Below are 14547 nucleotides of genomic sequence, written 5' to 3'. Positions count from 1 at the left end.
GTTGACAAAGAAGTCATCTTTAGTGATTATTTAGTCACTTACACGTTCACCAGAAGATATAAATTTAAAACTTGTACGCACCGGAAACATATCTTCAAATACATGTAAAGAAAAAATTAACAAACCATAAAGGGAATTTGACAGACGTTGTAGGGAGCCTTCACCTAACTCTCTTTCAATAAAGAATAAAGAAGGTATTGACAGTGCAGTCAGTGAGCCTGGCAAGACACAGGTTGAACTCTATATAATCCTACGTAGCCACGGAAGTCATGGAAACTTAACAAAACTTGACCATATGTTATGCCATAAAAAAAAAAAAAAACCACCATCTATGGAAAATTACAGTTCTATAGGCTATACTCTCTTACCACAAAGCAATTAAGCCGAAATCAATAATTAAAAGATGACCTTTAAAAAAAAAAAACAACCCTTGTCTTTATTGAAAGTTAAAGACCAAAAGACCAAAATAAATGGAGAAATATACCAAGTTCATGGATAGGGACACGAAGTATCTTTAAATGTCAAATCTCGGGACACCTGGGTGGCTCAGTCAGTTGTGTCCAAATCTTGATCTCAGCTCAGGTCTTGATCTCAGGGTCGGGAGAATAAAAATAAATAAATAAAAATAAATAAAATGTCTATTCTTCCCAAATCGAGGTACCAATGAAGTACAATTCCAATCAGAATCCTGGCAGTGACTTAACATGCTGTTTTAAAATTTGTGTGGGAGAGTAAAGACCAAGGACCATCCAGATATTAATGAAGAGAATATACACCAGGAGAGCCGTCCTGGCAGATACGGAGACTAGTGTGGGGCCGTACGACTGAAGGCAGTGGTTTGTGCACGGGGACAGACACTGGGCCAGTGGGCTATCAGGGCAATGGGTCATCCACGTGGGAAAAATAATTTAAACACCGCTTATGTATCAAGAACTTCAATACAAGAGAGGAAAACAGCACCTTTGGAAGAAAATATAGGAGAAAGTCTCTTTTAGGTCAGGAAACGATTTCTTAAGCACAATATAAAATAAACCATGAAGAGAATATTAATGACTTTCACTACATTGAAATTTTAAAATTCTGTTTCTCTAAAGACACCCAAGGAGAATGGGGGGAAAGATCTTTTCAGCACACTCAACAGCAATAGGATTAGTATCTGAAATACAAAAGGAATTTTTTTGTGAATTGACAAAAATCAACCCAATAGAAAAATGACTAAAAAGAAACACATATTTCATGGGAGAGGAACCATGACCGCAACCTAAGCCCCCAACCTCGTCTGTTCCGAGAAGTGAGCAGGAGCGGTGTGGTGCATTCGTCTTGTGATCAGCTCACCGAGTTGTGGACTCTTGGATTCTTAGGATTTCAGCCTCTGTCTGCATTTAGTATTTGAATGTTTTTCTGTTCCAACCCAACATCCATTGGAAAAGGCAAAGGACACAGAGCTGTCCATCTCACGATGCCCTGGCCCCCCCTTCCTTCTCCCTCCTCCCTTCCCTCCCAGCGATGTGGCGGCATTTGTGAGTACTGAAAGTCTGATCTTTTTAATGGCAGAAATGTCTCAAAAAGCAGGAATCCCCTTAGCCCTTTTCCTGTTCTTGCCTTAGAAAATGTAGAAATTATATTCCGAGGAGATGAAGTACTTGACTAAAGGCAGAGCCAGGACCAGAGGGAGGCCAGCTGGCATCCGCCATCCGTCCGCCTCTCTGCCCACCTGCTCCTTGGACCAGGGTTTATCCAGGCACCGCCGTGTGCCCGTCCGGTCTCCCCAGGGCATCACATTACAGTCATGTGCGTGGGTGGAGGGGACTCGTCTGCTGTGTGGCCATTTCTCCAGAAAAAGCAGCCAGTGCGAGGCAGCCAGAGACATTAGGGCCGGGCCGGCCGAAGCCCCTGCGGACGGCCGCGCTCCGACACAAGCGCAGCTGGCCTCCAGGACTGTTGACCCGGCTGCGGCGGGCTGCACCCCGAACACGGGCGGCCGGGGCTCTGGAGCAGGGGAGCAGCGGGCACTGCAGCCGTGGCCGGGCCGGCAGGGAAGCCGCGGGTTGCTCACGATGGCGGCCGCCCCACCTGCACATCGGGACGCGCGAGCCCCCTCCACGGAGCTGGGCGGCGCTGGAGCTGACCCAGGCCGTCCCGCCTCCGAGGCCCCTCTCTCCACTGCCGTCCTGACCAGCACACGGCTGTGCGCCCTTGGGGGGTCGGGCGCGACCAGAGGGGGCGCTGCCATGGGAGGAGCACAGAGCACCGGCCAGGGCCCCCCGGGCCCCACAGGTGCCAGCAGACCCCGCTGCACCGGGGCCGCCCCTGTGCGCAGGGCTGGAGCCCCCCGGGCGGCCGCCCTCCCGTGTGAGCGCCGCGCCCGCGTGGAAATCCGAGGGCTGGTCGGAGCACGCCGCCCGCCCCGCCCCCACGTGCATGGCCTTGTCTCCAGCTCCTGGTTCGCTGTGTCCGGAAGTGGTCTCCTCTTCCACCCTGGGAACTTGCAGTTAACCGACTGGTGAGGGAAGCTTAGCCCCTGTCCCAGCTCCCCCTTAAGGTGGGTTCACACCCCTGCCGGGCGTCCTCGGGGGCTCGTGCTGGCTGCGCTCAGGGCCCGCGGCCCCCTCAGCTCCCGTCCCATCGGCTGCAGGCCGGTTCGTGGGACCCATCAGCGCGGCCCAGCCCCTGGGCGGCGCCTCAGCCTCGGACGGTGTCACCCACTCCTCAGCCCTCACACCCAGGATGCCCGCGGCTACTTGCCGTCTTTTCTCATGTCCCTGAAAGAGGAGGCGTCGTGAGGCTACTCGAAGCGTGCGGCAGGGTCTCCGGCCCCTGAGGCCGCTTCCTCACAGGGCCATCCTGCCCGGGCACAGCCGGCGCGGGCCGTGCGTCGCCTCCTGTCCCTCGTGACTTCAGCGGTGTCCCGTGACCGTGTTTCCGGGGCGTGTTCTTCCAGCACCTTCCTCGGGGGCTCCGGTGCGTGGCTGCTCAGGTCACGCCCTGCTCGGTGATGTTAGGTCACGGGGCAGATGTGCCGGGCAGCAGGTGCGGCGTCAGCCCCCAGCCCCAGCTACAGCGTTGACCCGCACCACCTCGGCAGGCACTCCCGGGGCTGAACCTGACCCCAGGTCACCACATCCCCTAACCTATTCCTCAGGACCCCTGGGCACGATAGATGAGCCCAGAGCGGCCTCATCGAGTCCGGTGCGGCCAGTGCTCCCCGGGCAGGCCCGGCCCGAGTGCCGCAGGCCAGGGAGCCCCCGGCAGTCAGGGAGAGGGCTGCATTTTGAGGCACGCCCCCCTTCCAGGAAGGGAGGGCGAACACCAGAAACCAATGGCGAGGTCATGGAGCCGGCCAGGATGGACAGCCCGGCCGTGGCCGCAGCCGCTCTCTGCCTCACAGCCCAGGGGCCCATACGCCAGGGTTCCACCCGGAAGGGATGACCAGCAGGCTGTAGGTCCGTCACGCTGGGCTCCACACGCCCGTCACGCGGTGGGGGCTGGAAGAGCCTGACCGTGAGGCCCCCGCGCCCACGGGGCACGGCAGGCGGGGCAGGGGCCCTCGGGGACGGGCAGCCGCGATCCTCCTCACACCGGGAGGGGGCCTGTGGTGTTTGCTTGGCCCGAGACCTGCTCCTCTGCCGCCTTGAGGCACATCCGTGAGGCTCTCAGTGTCTCGGGTATTTGTGCCTCGGGCACCATAGCTGCTTCCCCAACCACTTGTGTGGCACTGGGACGCCAGCTCCTCCCGCGTGCCCCTCCTGCTGGCCTCCGGGGCTCCGGGAAGGCCCGGTCCTCGCCTCCAGAACGGAGTCCGGGGCCGGCCCCGAAGCGGGGCTGGGACACGTTCGCCGTGGCCTGTGTCTGGGGGAGGCTGGGAGCGGAGTGCGTGGCCCAGAGGGCGCGGTGCAGGCCCCGAGGGTGAGGCCGGCCGCCAGGCCCGTGTGAGCTGCCAGGGAGCCGAGGAGAAGAGAGGACCCGGGTGCACTGCCCGGCGGCCCATTGGTTTTCCAGGCCAAGTCCTTGAGTTCTGCGTCTGCCATGTGTCCGCATGGCCCCCTCTTTATCTATTTGTACCACGTCTGTTACTGCCTTTTTAATTTGGTGTGACTTGTGCTCGATGACAATAATCTTCTTAGCTCTCGTGTCCCTCCCACCCCAGCAGTTGACCAAGCTCCACCAGCTGGCCATGCAGCACACCCCCTTTCCTCCCCTCGGACAGACCACCCCCGCTTTCCCCGGTACGTACCCAGCTGCCCTTTCTGACCTCCTCTCTTCTCACCCGGGGACTCTCTTTCTGAACTCTCATTCAGGGCAGTGCACAGAGCAGGTACAGGTGCAGTCGTGGACGCCAAGGACGCAGTGTAGACATGCAGCAGTGTGCACGTTGCGGAGGGCCGGGCGGGGAGGTCTGTCTGTGCGGCAGGGTGGTCACCTCACGGCTGGCCTTCTCGTGAAGAGACGTCCCATCTGCCCCCTCGGGTCCGTGCCTGTCTCCGCTGCACACAGGCATCCTGGGGGCCCCTCCTGCCGAACGCACCCACTTGGCCAGCCCTGAAGCCTGTTCTCCAGGAGCAAGAGCTCAAACAAGCAGACGGGACGCCCCTCTGCGGGAGGCCGGTGCGCATCCCAGGAGCGACACCTGCCCGGGAAAACTGCGATGAGCCAGCCCCCAGGCCGGGGCGCGGTCACCATCGGCACCCCACTCGGCACAGGGGCGGGGGGTGGGCCTTAGCTCGGCACGGTCCCGCCAGCTGGGCGCGTGCTCCTCCCGGATAACGGCAGGCGTCGCCTCGGTGGCCGAGTGGGTGACAACACGCTGGACATGCTGTCTGCCGTGCATGCGCCAGTCAGATTTTGAGCTTCCCTAGTTGAAGTGACCTTGCTTATCTCCTTGAGGGCAAAACATTAAATCTGTTTCTTCTTTGCTCTCCAGGAGAAAAGCTGCCTTTACACTCCTCCGAAGAAGCTCAAAATCTGATGGGCCAGTCGTCAGGTAAAACAAAAGCAAACTAAATGATGCGAGAGCAGGTCCAGAAGGCCGTGGTCCGCCCCTGCTCGGGCTCCGGGTCACTGACCTGGCGGGAGGAGGGGCGAGGAGGCCCGATCGCTTCTGCCATGGGGACCTCGAGTGCCTTAACGAGGAGCCAGTGCCACCAGGGGACAGAGTCTGTGTGGCTGGTGCCAGGCCTGCACGTGCAGTTCACAGCTTCTGTGTCCGGCGAGCGGGTCAGCCCCGGGGCTCTGAGGGTCACTGAAGGCCCCGCACGTGGTGGGCCACCGTCTGTGTTGCCACGTATTCTCCGGGTGGCACAGCGCGTGGGGGCCTGCCGTGAAGAATTTACCATGACGTGTGCTTTCCGGAAACGCGTTTTGGAGGAGACGCAGCACACCGTCAGGGAGCAGAGGAGCCGGCCCCATCTGCCTGCACCTGTTCCGGAGCGTGCAGATGCGCCGAGGCCGCGGCAGGGCAGGCACGGGTCCGCGGATCCCAGGACGCAGGGCGGGTGGGGAGCGAAGCCACTTGAGAGCTTGCGGCGGCAGAGCGGGCTCCCCGTGCGTGCCTGCTGTCCCCCGCCCCGGTGCTCTGGGCCCAGAGCCCAGCCGCGCACCTCCGGGCAAGACGCCGGCTCTGCTGATCAGAGCCCTCCACGTGGGTCCGCGCAGCCTTTAACCAAGTTCATGCAGAATGGAGTGAATGAAAATTAGAGATAAACGTTTATAGGATGTTTTTGACTCTGGAAATGGACACCCACCTTACAGAGTTATGCATCTAGCTGATGACACATGTGTGCCTGCGAGCCCTCTACGGTTTTACGGGATTTCATATGTATCTTCCAGAGACGGCTGGGACCCAAGGGCCTGGCTTGCCCGGGACCCACGACCCCCTCCCGCCGGCTGCCCACCCCTCCCCGCCACGGCTCCCTCAGCACGGCCTGCGGGCCCCAAGGACACAGGGCACGTGTGCACACGACCTCTTTAAGAGGTCCCTGTGATGACCTCCTCCTCCTCCCCCCCCCCCCCCCCGTGAGACCCACAGGGAGAGCGTGCACACACATGTGCCCCCTGGCAGCCAGTGGAATAGAACAAGTGGTGACAAAGGGCGATGTCACCACTGCTCCCAAAGCAGGCTCGGGCCACGTGGCGAAGCTTGACTCCTCCCAGAGTGCGTGGAGTGTCAGCATCTTGTGAGACAGGGTCCCCGCTGGGGCACCAGGTCCTGCGGTACAAGAACACAGATGTGTCTCCAAACTACAGCTTAATTTCAGGACCTTCTTACAAAGAAGTCTAGTACTTTCTTCCCTGGATCACAATACACCACGGTGAACCGATGGGACTCAGCGCCACGTCCACCCACCCCAGGCTGTTCAGGAGTTCCTGTCGGGATGCCCACAGGACTCAGGCAATCTCTGAAATGACATTTCGAGTGTCGCTATTTGTGGACAACCAAGTAATTGTACTGAAAGCGCCTTTCTGAAAAGAAGATAAAGAACAGAAATGTGTTTTGGCTGTGCCACAGGAAATGACAATTTGGGATGAATTGGCCCGTTCAGGACGTGCCAGCTGAACCCCCCAGACGAGCCGGGCCCTGGTGGCGTCTCCCATGGCAGAGACTGAGGACCGCGGTGCGTCTGGTGTTGGGGACGCAAGTGCCATGGAAGAAGCAGCAGGAAGGGGGAGCCATGGGGGGGTAGGACCTGCCACTGGTTTGGGACGGTCTTGAAGGCGTCTGACCCATGTTTCCCTAGGCCCCTCTGGGCCCGTGGAGAGTAGCCCAAGGGGCAAGGGCAGAGCTGGGAAGCAGGAGAGGGGAGAAGAGAGGTCTGGGCTCCGGAATGTTCTGGCGTTCCCAGCCAGGCTGTGATGGCTGGCTGTGTGTGCGGGCCCCACGCGTGGGGCCTGCTGAGAGGAAGGGGGTGTCCGCTGCGGACTTGGTGCTTGAGGTGCCTCCGGACAAGGAGACAGAAGGGCTGAGGGCAGCGAGCCGCCCACCACGGGCCCTGCCGTCACTGTCCCCAGCGCAAGAGCGGACCCCGGCCTGTGAGCTGTCTGAGAAGTGGTCTGTGATCGGCCAGGCCCCGCGCTGACACTGGTACAGGGAAAAATCGGGGCCTGGTGACCAGTTAGGCCTGTGTCTGCACTTTCAGCACAGACGCGGGGGCACCGCCTCCACTGCGGCTGGCGGCTCACCGCGGCATCAGCGGGGCTGTCCGGGCCGCGGAGCCACGGGGGGGCAGAAGGTGGTGAGGGGCAGCTGGGCCAGGGGTGGGGGGAGCCCAGGGACACACGCACACGCACACACAACCAGGGGTGCAGGGGGGAGAGCCTAGGGATGGACACACACACGGATACACGATCAGGGGTGCAGGGGGGGAGCCCAGTGGTCCGTGAAGGGCATCCTGAGCCATCACACACAGAAGTGAAATCACAATGTGCCCAGAATGAAAACGTGAAATGTCACTCTGCTGAGGCTTCTTTTTCCTTGTTTCGGGAGAAGCTGGGGCCCCGGAGGCCGCTCGCAGTTTGGGACTGAGCTCACTCACAGAGCCTGGCCCGTGTGGGCCGTGTGGGCGGGTGCTGGGCTTGACATGAACCACCTGCTGCCAGGCTAACCGTGTCCCCTTCGTGTGCCCAGGTCTGGACGTCAGCCCTCCGGCCAGCACTCACGAGCTCACCATTCCCAACGATGTGAGTATGCCTGAGCCTTCGCCCGCCTCAGCCTGCCTGGGACCACTCCCCACCTTCCCACAGTTAGGTTCGACGTCCACAGACGGCACATGGTCACACCCCTGAGATACTAGACAGGAAAGTAGCAGGGGGGTGAGACGCCAGGGCTGGCTGCAGGCCCGAGGCCCCCGAGCCTGCTTCCGAGTTGGTCCCTAAGGAACAAGCGGCCCAGGAACACTCGGAGTGGACCTGCCCCGTGCGCCCCAGCCTCAGAGGGTCTGGGGTCCTCTGCAAGCAGGGAGCCATGGGTTTGTCTGGTTCCCCGTGTCTCGTGCCCACGGCCTGTTCCCGCCCAGGGCTCAGCCCAGCGTGTGGCCATACAAGCCACGCTCCACGTGCTCTGTCCTTCCCAGCTTGTCCTCCAAACCTGTGGATCACCCTAAGGACGCCACTCTGATCCCAAACCAAGACACCAGGGCAGGTGCGGGTCCCGTGTCCTGGAGGGACAGCTGACCGTGTCCCACAGGAGGCCGCTGTCTGGGTGACCTAGCCTTCCCAGCTCACATGTCATTCGGCCTTTTCAACCCTAGAACTGAGGTCCTTCCGGATCATTCACTGCTTTGACCTTTGAACTAGCTGGGCACGAAGTCCTGTCTCTTCCTTAAGAGAAGCACGGAGTCATGGCTTCTGGGGAAGGACCCCTCGGGAGTGTAGACAGGGAGAGCGGGAGAGGAGCGAGGCGTGGGGCCAGAGGAAGGGAGCTCCCCCACCCCCAGGACACACCGCCCTCGTCGGGGCCCCGTGGCCTGCGGCAGGCCCGGATCCCGCGTCCTCCAGGGGAGGCTGCTTCTGCTCCCGGGGCTCTGACACCATCTTCGCACGTGCCGATCCTTGCGCAGGCTGGCTCCCGGCCGCCCCGAGTCTTCACCCACGTGGTAGGCGCAGGGACCCTGCTCTGCCCTGGGGCTTCTCCTCCGGGCCTTTGCCGAAACCATTTCGCTAAGGACAGTGCTTTCCTCTCAGCCGAGCCTTCATTCTAAGCTGAGATGAGCCCAGGGGGCAAACGGAAGAGGACGAGGCTCGTTTGGAGAGTGGTGTGCACCCTGGGCACACAGGTGCCGCCTTGCCCGCAGCGCGTGCTGCCAGCCTCCTCCGGGCAAGGGTGTCTTCTTGCATCCGCGTGCTCTGAGGGGCCCATCCTGGGAGGAGGGTCTGTGACAGCTCTGCTGGGCGCTTTCTCGTACCCGCCCCCCCCCCGGGGGGGAGGCATCTGCCCAGAGCTGATGCCAGACACACGCCTGCCGTTTGGCCCTTCTCCGTCCCTGGTCAAACTAGACCTTCCCTTCCAAAGGGAAGTCCTGCCCACACCTACCTGTCGTCAGAGCTTTCTGGACGGCGGGCGGGCACGTGCGGTGACCTAAACCACACGTAGGTTCCGCAGCCCGGCCACCTGCCCACGTGGCCACAGGGACCCAGCCCGGGTCAGGGCTGGCAGCCGTGTGTGGGGCTCCCCTGGCCTTGGTGTCGTTGGCCTTGGGCTGGACTCACCATTAGGCACTCACTGCCTGTTGCAGAGCTTACTTGGCCCACACTGTCGCCATGCCGGTGGTCACCCCACACTTGGGCCCTGACCCTGGTCACCACCCCACATCACCCAGAGACCTAAGGCTCAAGCGGGTGGTGCCTCTGGGGTTCAGCTTTGGATGCAGTTAGGAGGGACCATGTTACTTGAAAGTGTCTCTGTCACCTTCCTTCGGGCTCACCAAGGGGCCCACAGGGTGAGAGGAGAGGCCGGGGCGTGGCTGGGTGCCCACAGGGTCAGGAGACCCAGAGAGGCCACCTGAGGGCCCGTAACCCGCTCCCGCCAGGTTAGGGAGGCCTCTTACTTGTCTCACCCCATCCTAACTGCTGAGGGCACGGCCGCCAGCCACGAAAAGCCCGTGTCCCGCTCTCAGTGCTGTCTGGAAGGGGGGGCTTGTCCCAACCACGTGAGGAGTGAGGGGCGGCTTCGGGGCTGAGCCCCCAGCCCGGCTGAGGAACAGCTCAGGGCCCCTCAGGTGTGAGGCCCCCGGGAAGAACGGAGGGCTGGGGGTCAGTATGTTTTCAGCCAGAAAATGGGAAGAGGAAGATGTTTGAGAGAATGCGGATCTTCGTGCTGGAAAGGAGGTCATTTCCTTAAATAGGCTTTACTGGGGGAGAAAACAAGCCTGTTCTGTAGGAGGCTCTTAGCAAGGGCTACTTGCACTGAAGAGGGAAGGTTCTAGAAGGGAATTGGGCTGGTATTGGCCAAGGAAGTGTGAGGACGGGAAGGGAGGAAGCCCGGGGGGCCTCCTGCGCGCTGGCATCTTCTGGGGACTCAGCTGGCCCCACCTCCCCCTCCATCAGGACGGTGACCCTGGAAGTCACTCTCACAGGGCGGGGCCTAGAAAGATGGGGCAGGAGGTGGGGGAGGCTGGGCGGCTCTGGGGACACTGCTGGTGCAGGGGGGGCAGCCGACCTACCCCAGGAAAGGAGAGCAGAACTGAGACGCTGAAGGCCACCTTAGGGACAAGAGCGAGTTCGGGTGCACCTGTGTCCCCGTGAGCTATTGTCACTGCCTAGGTCCTGAGGTGCATCATTTGTCGATGGGCTTCCTCCCTGCACACCGTCCGCACGGGCTCCAGCCCCTCAGTCTAACGGCCCTGATGCCAGGCCAGAAGGTGCTCCTGACACCAGCTTCCCCTCAGGGCAGCCCCGGGCCCGCCCTGCCCCGTGTGTGCGCTCAGAGCTGCCCTCGGCTGCCTCGGGCTAAGGGTGGCGCTGGTTCTGCCCAGAGTGAACATCGAGGGGTGCCAGCTGCCCCCCCATGGAGGCCTCTCTGGGGCCACTGCAGGGTGGGCCACCACAGGGAGCCAGTCTCGACCTCAGGCCGCCACCAGCCCCACGCATGGCTGTTTCTGTGTCCCGAGGGGCCCTGGCTCTGGTCCCTCCGACTGCTTGGTTCTTGGTGGCCGCCCCCTCCTTCAGACGGCCCAGAGTGTCAGAGGTCACTGCATCCCATCTAGACGGGTCACACGCTGGGAAGGAAAGGGAGCATCTGACTCGTCCTCAGACTTTCACTCCGGTTCATCAGGAGACAGGTTTTAGGCAGCAGCGAGCTTTAGCCTGGCTTCAGACAAACACTCTTCCACCCGAGGACGCGCCAAGAAAGCCCCGCTGCCCAGGCCCCAGAGGACACCAGGGGAGGCGCCTCTCGGCCTGTGGACCTGTCAGGACTGTGCCAGCGGGGGCACCGGGCAGGGCCCAGGCGTCGGCAGCCTGGAGTTGGGGGGGGAGACCGAGGCTCGGCTGTCCTGAGGCCCCCAAGGGGCCCTGCGCACGCTCAGCTGGCGTGGGGGCTCTTCGCGAAGGAAGTCCTCCGTCCTTTTTTCTAGCTAATAGGCTGCATAATTGGACGCCAAGGGACCAAAATCAATGAAATTCGACAGATGTCTGGAGCTCAGATCAAAATCGCCAACGCCACAGAAGGGTCGTCGGAGCGCCAGATCACCATCACAGGGACCCCGGCCAACATCAGCCTCGCCCAGTACCTCATCAACGCCAGGTGCGTGTTCCCAGGGCCCTGCCCCACGCGTGCCGGCAGACAGGGTGCTCCGGGGACTGGCGGGGCGTGGGGGTGGGCGCGGGGGAGACAGTCTCCACGCCAGCCCGGGGCCCCACGCCCCCTCTGCATGTTCACACCTGACCTTTCACCCTACACCCGCTCTGCTCGTTCACCCTGGAGCGTTACGGGCTGGAGCGTCTCCGGGAAGGCCCCGTGTCAGCCGTACCCTTGGGTCAGTTCGTTCATGTGGTTTCAGAGAACACAGTACTCGGCTCTCTGCCCCCTCCGCCCCTGCTGCCCGGGGCTGGGACGCCCCCTCCGCCCCTGCAGCCCGGGGCTGGGATGCCCCCTCCGCTGCCTGCCCGGGGGCTCGTGGGAGCACACGTGAGCACACCCGGGAGGGAGGACCCTCCTCTAACTCAGGACGTCCGGGCTCTCGGGAGGCAGCCTCCGCTCTGTGGGCAGTGTGACGCCGGTGCCCCCTCCCCGGAGCGGCTGCGTGCAGGTGGTGGGGGTGGCCTGTGCTTGTCCACGTGGCTGTTGTCACACCACCGATGTGGTTACAGGGAAGGCAGGCCCGCCGACCTGGTCCCTGGTGGGTCCTCCTCCCCCACTCTGCTTTGGTCTCCAGTCACAGCCACACATCTGTCACAGGCAAGAGGGAGACGGATACATAGGCTATGAGAACACGGGGCTGGGGGGCGCCTGGGGGCTCAGGCGGTTGAGCGTCTGACTCTTGATTTCGGCTCAGGTCATGATCCCACAGCTCGTGGGTTCAAGCCCCATGTCGGGCTCTGTGCTGACCGTGCAGAGCCTGCTTGGGATTCTCTCTCCCACTCTCTCTGCCCCTCCCCTGCTCTCCCTCTCTCTCTCCCAAAATAAATAAACTTACACACACACACACACACAGTGGGGTGAGCCTTTCGCTTCTGGAACCATTTTATGAGAACATTTTGACCTGTCTCCTCTGCTTTGGTGTCTTCCAGGCTGACATCCGAGGTCACTGGGATGGGTGCGCTCTAATCCCGCCTGGCGGCCTCCGCTCCGTGAATCTGACCTCCACCCGGCTCGCACACTCTGTACAGACCGCCCACCTGCCCTGCGTCGCAAATATAAATAGAGGTCTTCTTTACTAACAGATGTTATATGCCGTAGACGTACACACACCAACAAAGCAAATCTATATTCTGTCTGTGTGTCAGCTCCGGGCTCTGTCCCCGACACCTCTCTGGGAATTAATTTATGCCCGTCTGTTCATGCATTGGCATGCGGTGTTCGTTATTTTAAATGCTCTGGGGGCAGTCCCATCTGTGGCATTTTAGAAATACCGTCCCTTAGTGTCCGTGTCCCTGTTTAAGAATTGGTTTGGTCACATTCTGACAGCACGTCCCACAAGCCGTTTCTCCCAGAACTGTGGCTGCTCTGAGTGGGTTCGCCCCACCCAGCGGACCCCCCACCCCCGTGCCGACTCTGCTCCCTGGAGCCTGCGCTGGCTTCCACGTGCCCACCCGGCCTGCACGGGGTGGTGGGGGGACCGGGTGGGGGGGCAGGGGGCGCTGCTCCCTCCATTGAGGGGAAGGAGATTGGGGGACAGGGTCTGAACCCACCGTGCAGGTGAGGCTGTAGGGGCTGGGGTCCTGACCTCACTAAGTTGTCACGTCACATGCTGGGGACGCACACGTGGGCCCCCAGGCGCCCTCCGGAGTGGCTGGCCAGGAAGCGCCCCTGCACCGCGGCAGAGTTCAATAAATGTTGTGCGCTGCCCCCCACTGGCTCTGGCTCCTGTCTGTGCCCTTCACCCCCCCCTCCCGCCCCCCCCCGTGCACACGCACACACGCCCCCTGCGGCCTCCTGCGGCTCCTCCTCAGGCGGATTAGGATCTCATTCCCTCCCTGCCCTTCTTAAATGTCTGCCTGGGAGGTCATTCTAGTGCTGCTTTTGCAAAACTTCCTATCACGATAGTGGAAACACCGTTCCTAATTAGTAGAACTCACCTCTCCCACCACCACCATCGTGGGCAGGGGAGGCCGGGCCACGCGTGGTGACGGGAGCCACCAGCCGGCCGGAGAGTGTGCACGGCGCACCCCCGCAGAGCCGCGTGCTCCGCTCACTGTGCAACACGCACGTCCGCTCACTGTGCTCACCCCCAGAGCCTACCGAGCCTCTTCCAGACACCGAAGCCCCTGGCAGGACACAGGCCGCCGCCGACAGCCCCCACACTCCCTCAGGGCACACAACAAAGGAGCCGGGCCCCCAGGCAGAGACTCTGAGCCTCTGCAGACTGAACAGGCGTCCCGGAGCCAGGGATGGCCTGCCTCTCAGGAAGAGGCCCTTCCTGTCCGCCCCGTGTGCCAGGCCATCCGGATGCGCGCCCTCCCGGAGTCCCCGGGTCGAGGGTGAGGGCTGGGGCCCAGGAGCCGGCGGACCCAGGCCCTCCCCCGGTGGTGGGGCAGTGGATGGCCAGTAGAGGGGCTGAGTAAGGCTGTAGGGACCGACGGAAGGTGGGGCTCTGGGCCCGGGAGCGCCGAGTTCCGGAGGCTTCATGGAAAAGAACTATGAGGATTCCCAGCAGATCAGAAGCGGGCTATGGAAGAGGGGGTCCAGGCAGGCGGGAAGGCTCTTGGTCTGAGCTCTAGAAAGATGACTCGCAATCCGTGTAGGGCAGGGCTGTGGCGGCGGCCAGACGGGCACTGAGCTGGGACTTGCGGGGGTGCCTGGAGACCCCGGCTCAGGTCTGTGGCTGGAGTCCAGGCCAGAGACACGTGGACGCAGGGGCCCAGGAGTGACCTGGGGAGCGCTGCAGCCCCCCACCCCCCCCACACACACAGGACGCCTGGCAGGAGGCAGGAAGAGACTGCCTGAGTGCCGGAGTGTCACCGGCCCCAGGGGATGCCCCGCACCGTGAGTGGCCGGGCCCGGGAGTGGCCCCAGACCCCAGCGAGATAGCGTTAGCGGCTCCCGTGCGGCTCCCGTGCACGTCTCTGTGCGGACGCGCTCTTTCATTCCTCTTGGGTCAATACCCGCGAGTGGAGTGACTGACTGTGTGACGTGTGGGTTGTTTAACTTTGTAGGAAATGCTTCTGTCCTCAGCGCGGGGGCGCTCCCGCAGCTGCCCGTCTGCGCGACGTTCTGTAACGCTGTCTTGTTCACCGCGACCATCCGAGGGCCAGGGAGGGGCTGCTCGGTCTGTACTTCCCTGATGACAGGGACATTGAACGTCCCTCCTGCCGCTTATTTGACACCAAGCCTCCTTTGCTGAAGTGTGTTTTCAAAATTTTTGCCAATTTCTTACTGTTTTTTTAAGTTTTGAG

General features: G+C 61.6%; 1 protein-coding gene across 11 annotated transcripts in view; it reads left to right on the top strand.

The window, feature by feature from the left end:
• Window positions 1–13006, top strand: part of PCBP3 (poly(rC) binding protein 3) — a 261841-nt gene extending 248835 nt beyond the window's left edge. For 4 of the 11 annotated variants that reach the window (XM_039257125.1, XM_039257120.1, XM_039257117.1 and 1 more), the window contains 5 exons: window positions 4151–4226; window positions 4922–4981; window positions 7622–7674; window positions 11067–11236; window positions 12223–13006. In XM_039257125.1, the coding sequence (XP_039113056.1) occupies window positions 4151–4226; window positions 4922–4981; window positions 7622–7674; window positions 11067–11236; window positions 12223–12259 (396 nt within the window). In that variant the 3' untranslated portion in view covers window positions 12260–13006. Of the gene's footprint in view, window positions 1–4147; window positions 4227–4921; window positions 4982–7621; window positions 7675–11066; window positions 11237–12222 lie in introns of all 11 variants that reach the window. The other 7 variants (XM_039257124.1, XM_039257119.1, XM_039257116.1 and 4 more) reach the window with 3 other exon arrangements.
• The last annotated feature ends 1541 nt before the right edge of the window (window positions 13007–14547 follow it).

This window comes from Hyaena hyaena, unplaced genomic scaffold, assembly GCF_003009895.1.
Source record: "Hyaena hyaena isolate Hyena2069 unplaced genomic scaffold, ASM300989v1 scaffold_600, whole genome shotgun sequence".
Classification (NCBI taxonomy): Eukaryota; Metazoa; Chordata; class Mammalia; order Carnivora; family Hyaenidae; genus Hyaena; species Hyaena hyaena.
Note: the sequence above shows the minus strand (reverse complement) of the source record. Positions and strands in the feature narration are given on the sequence as shown.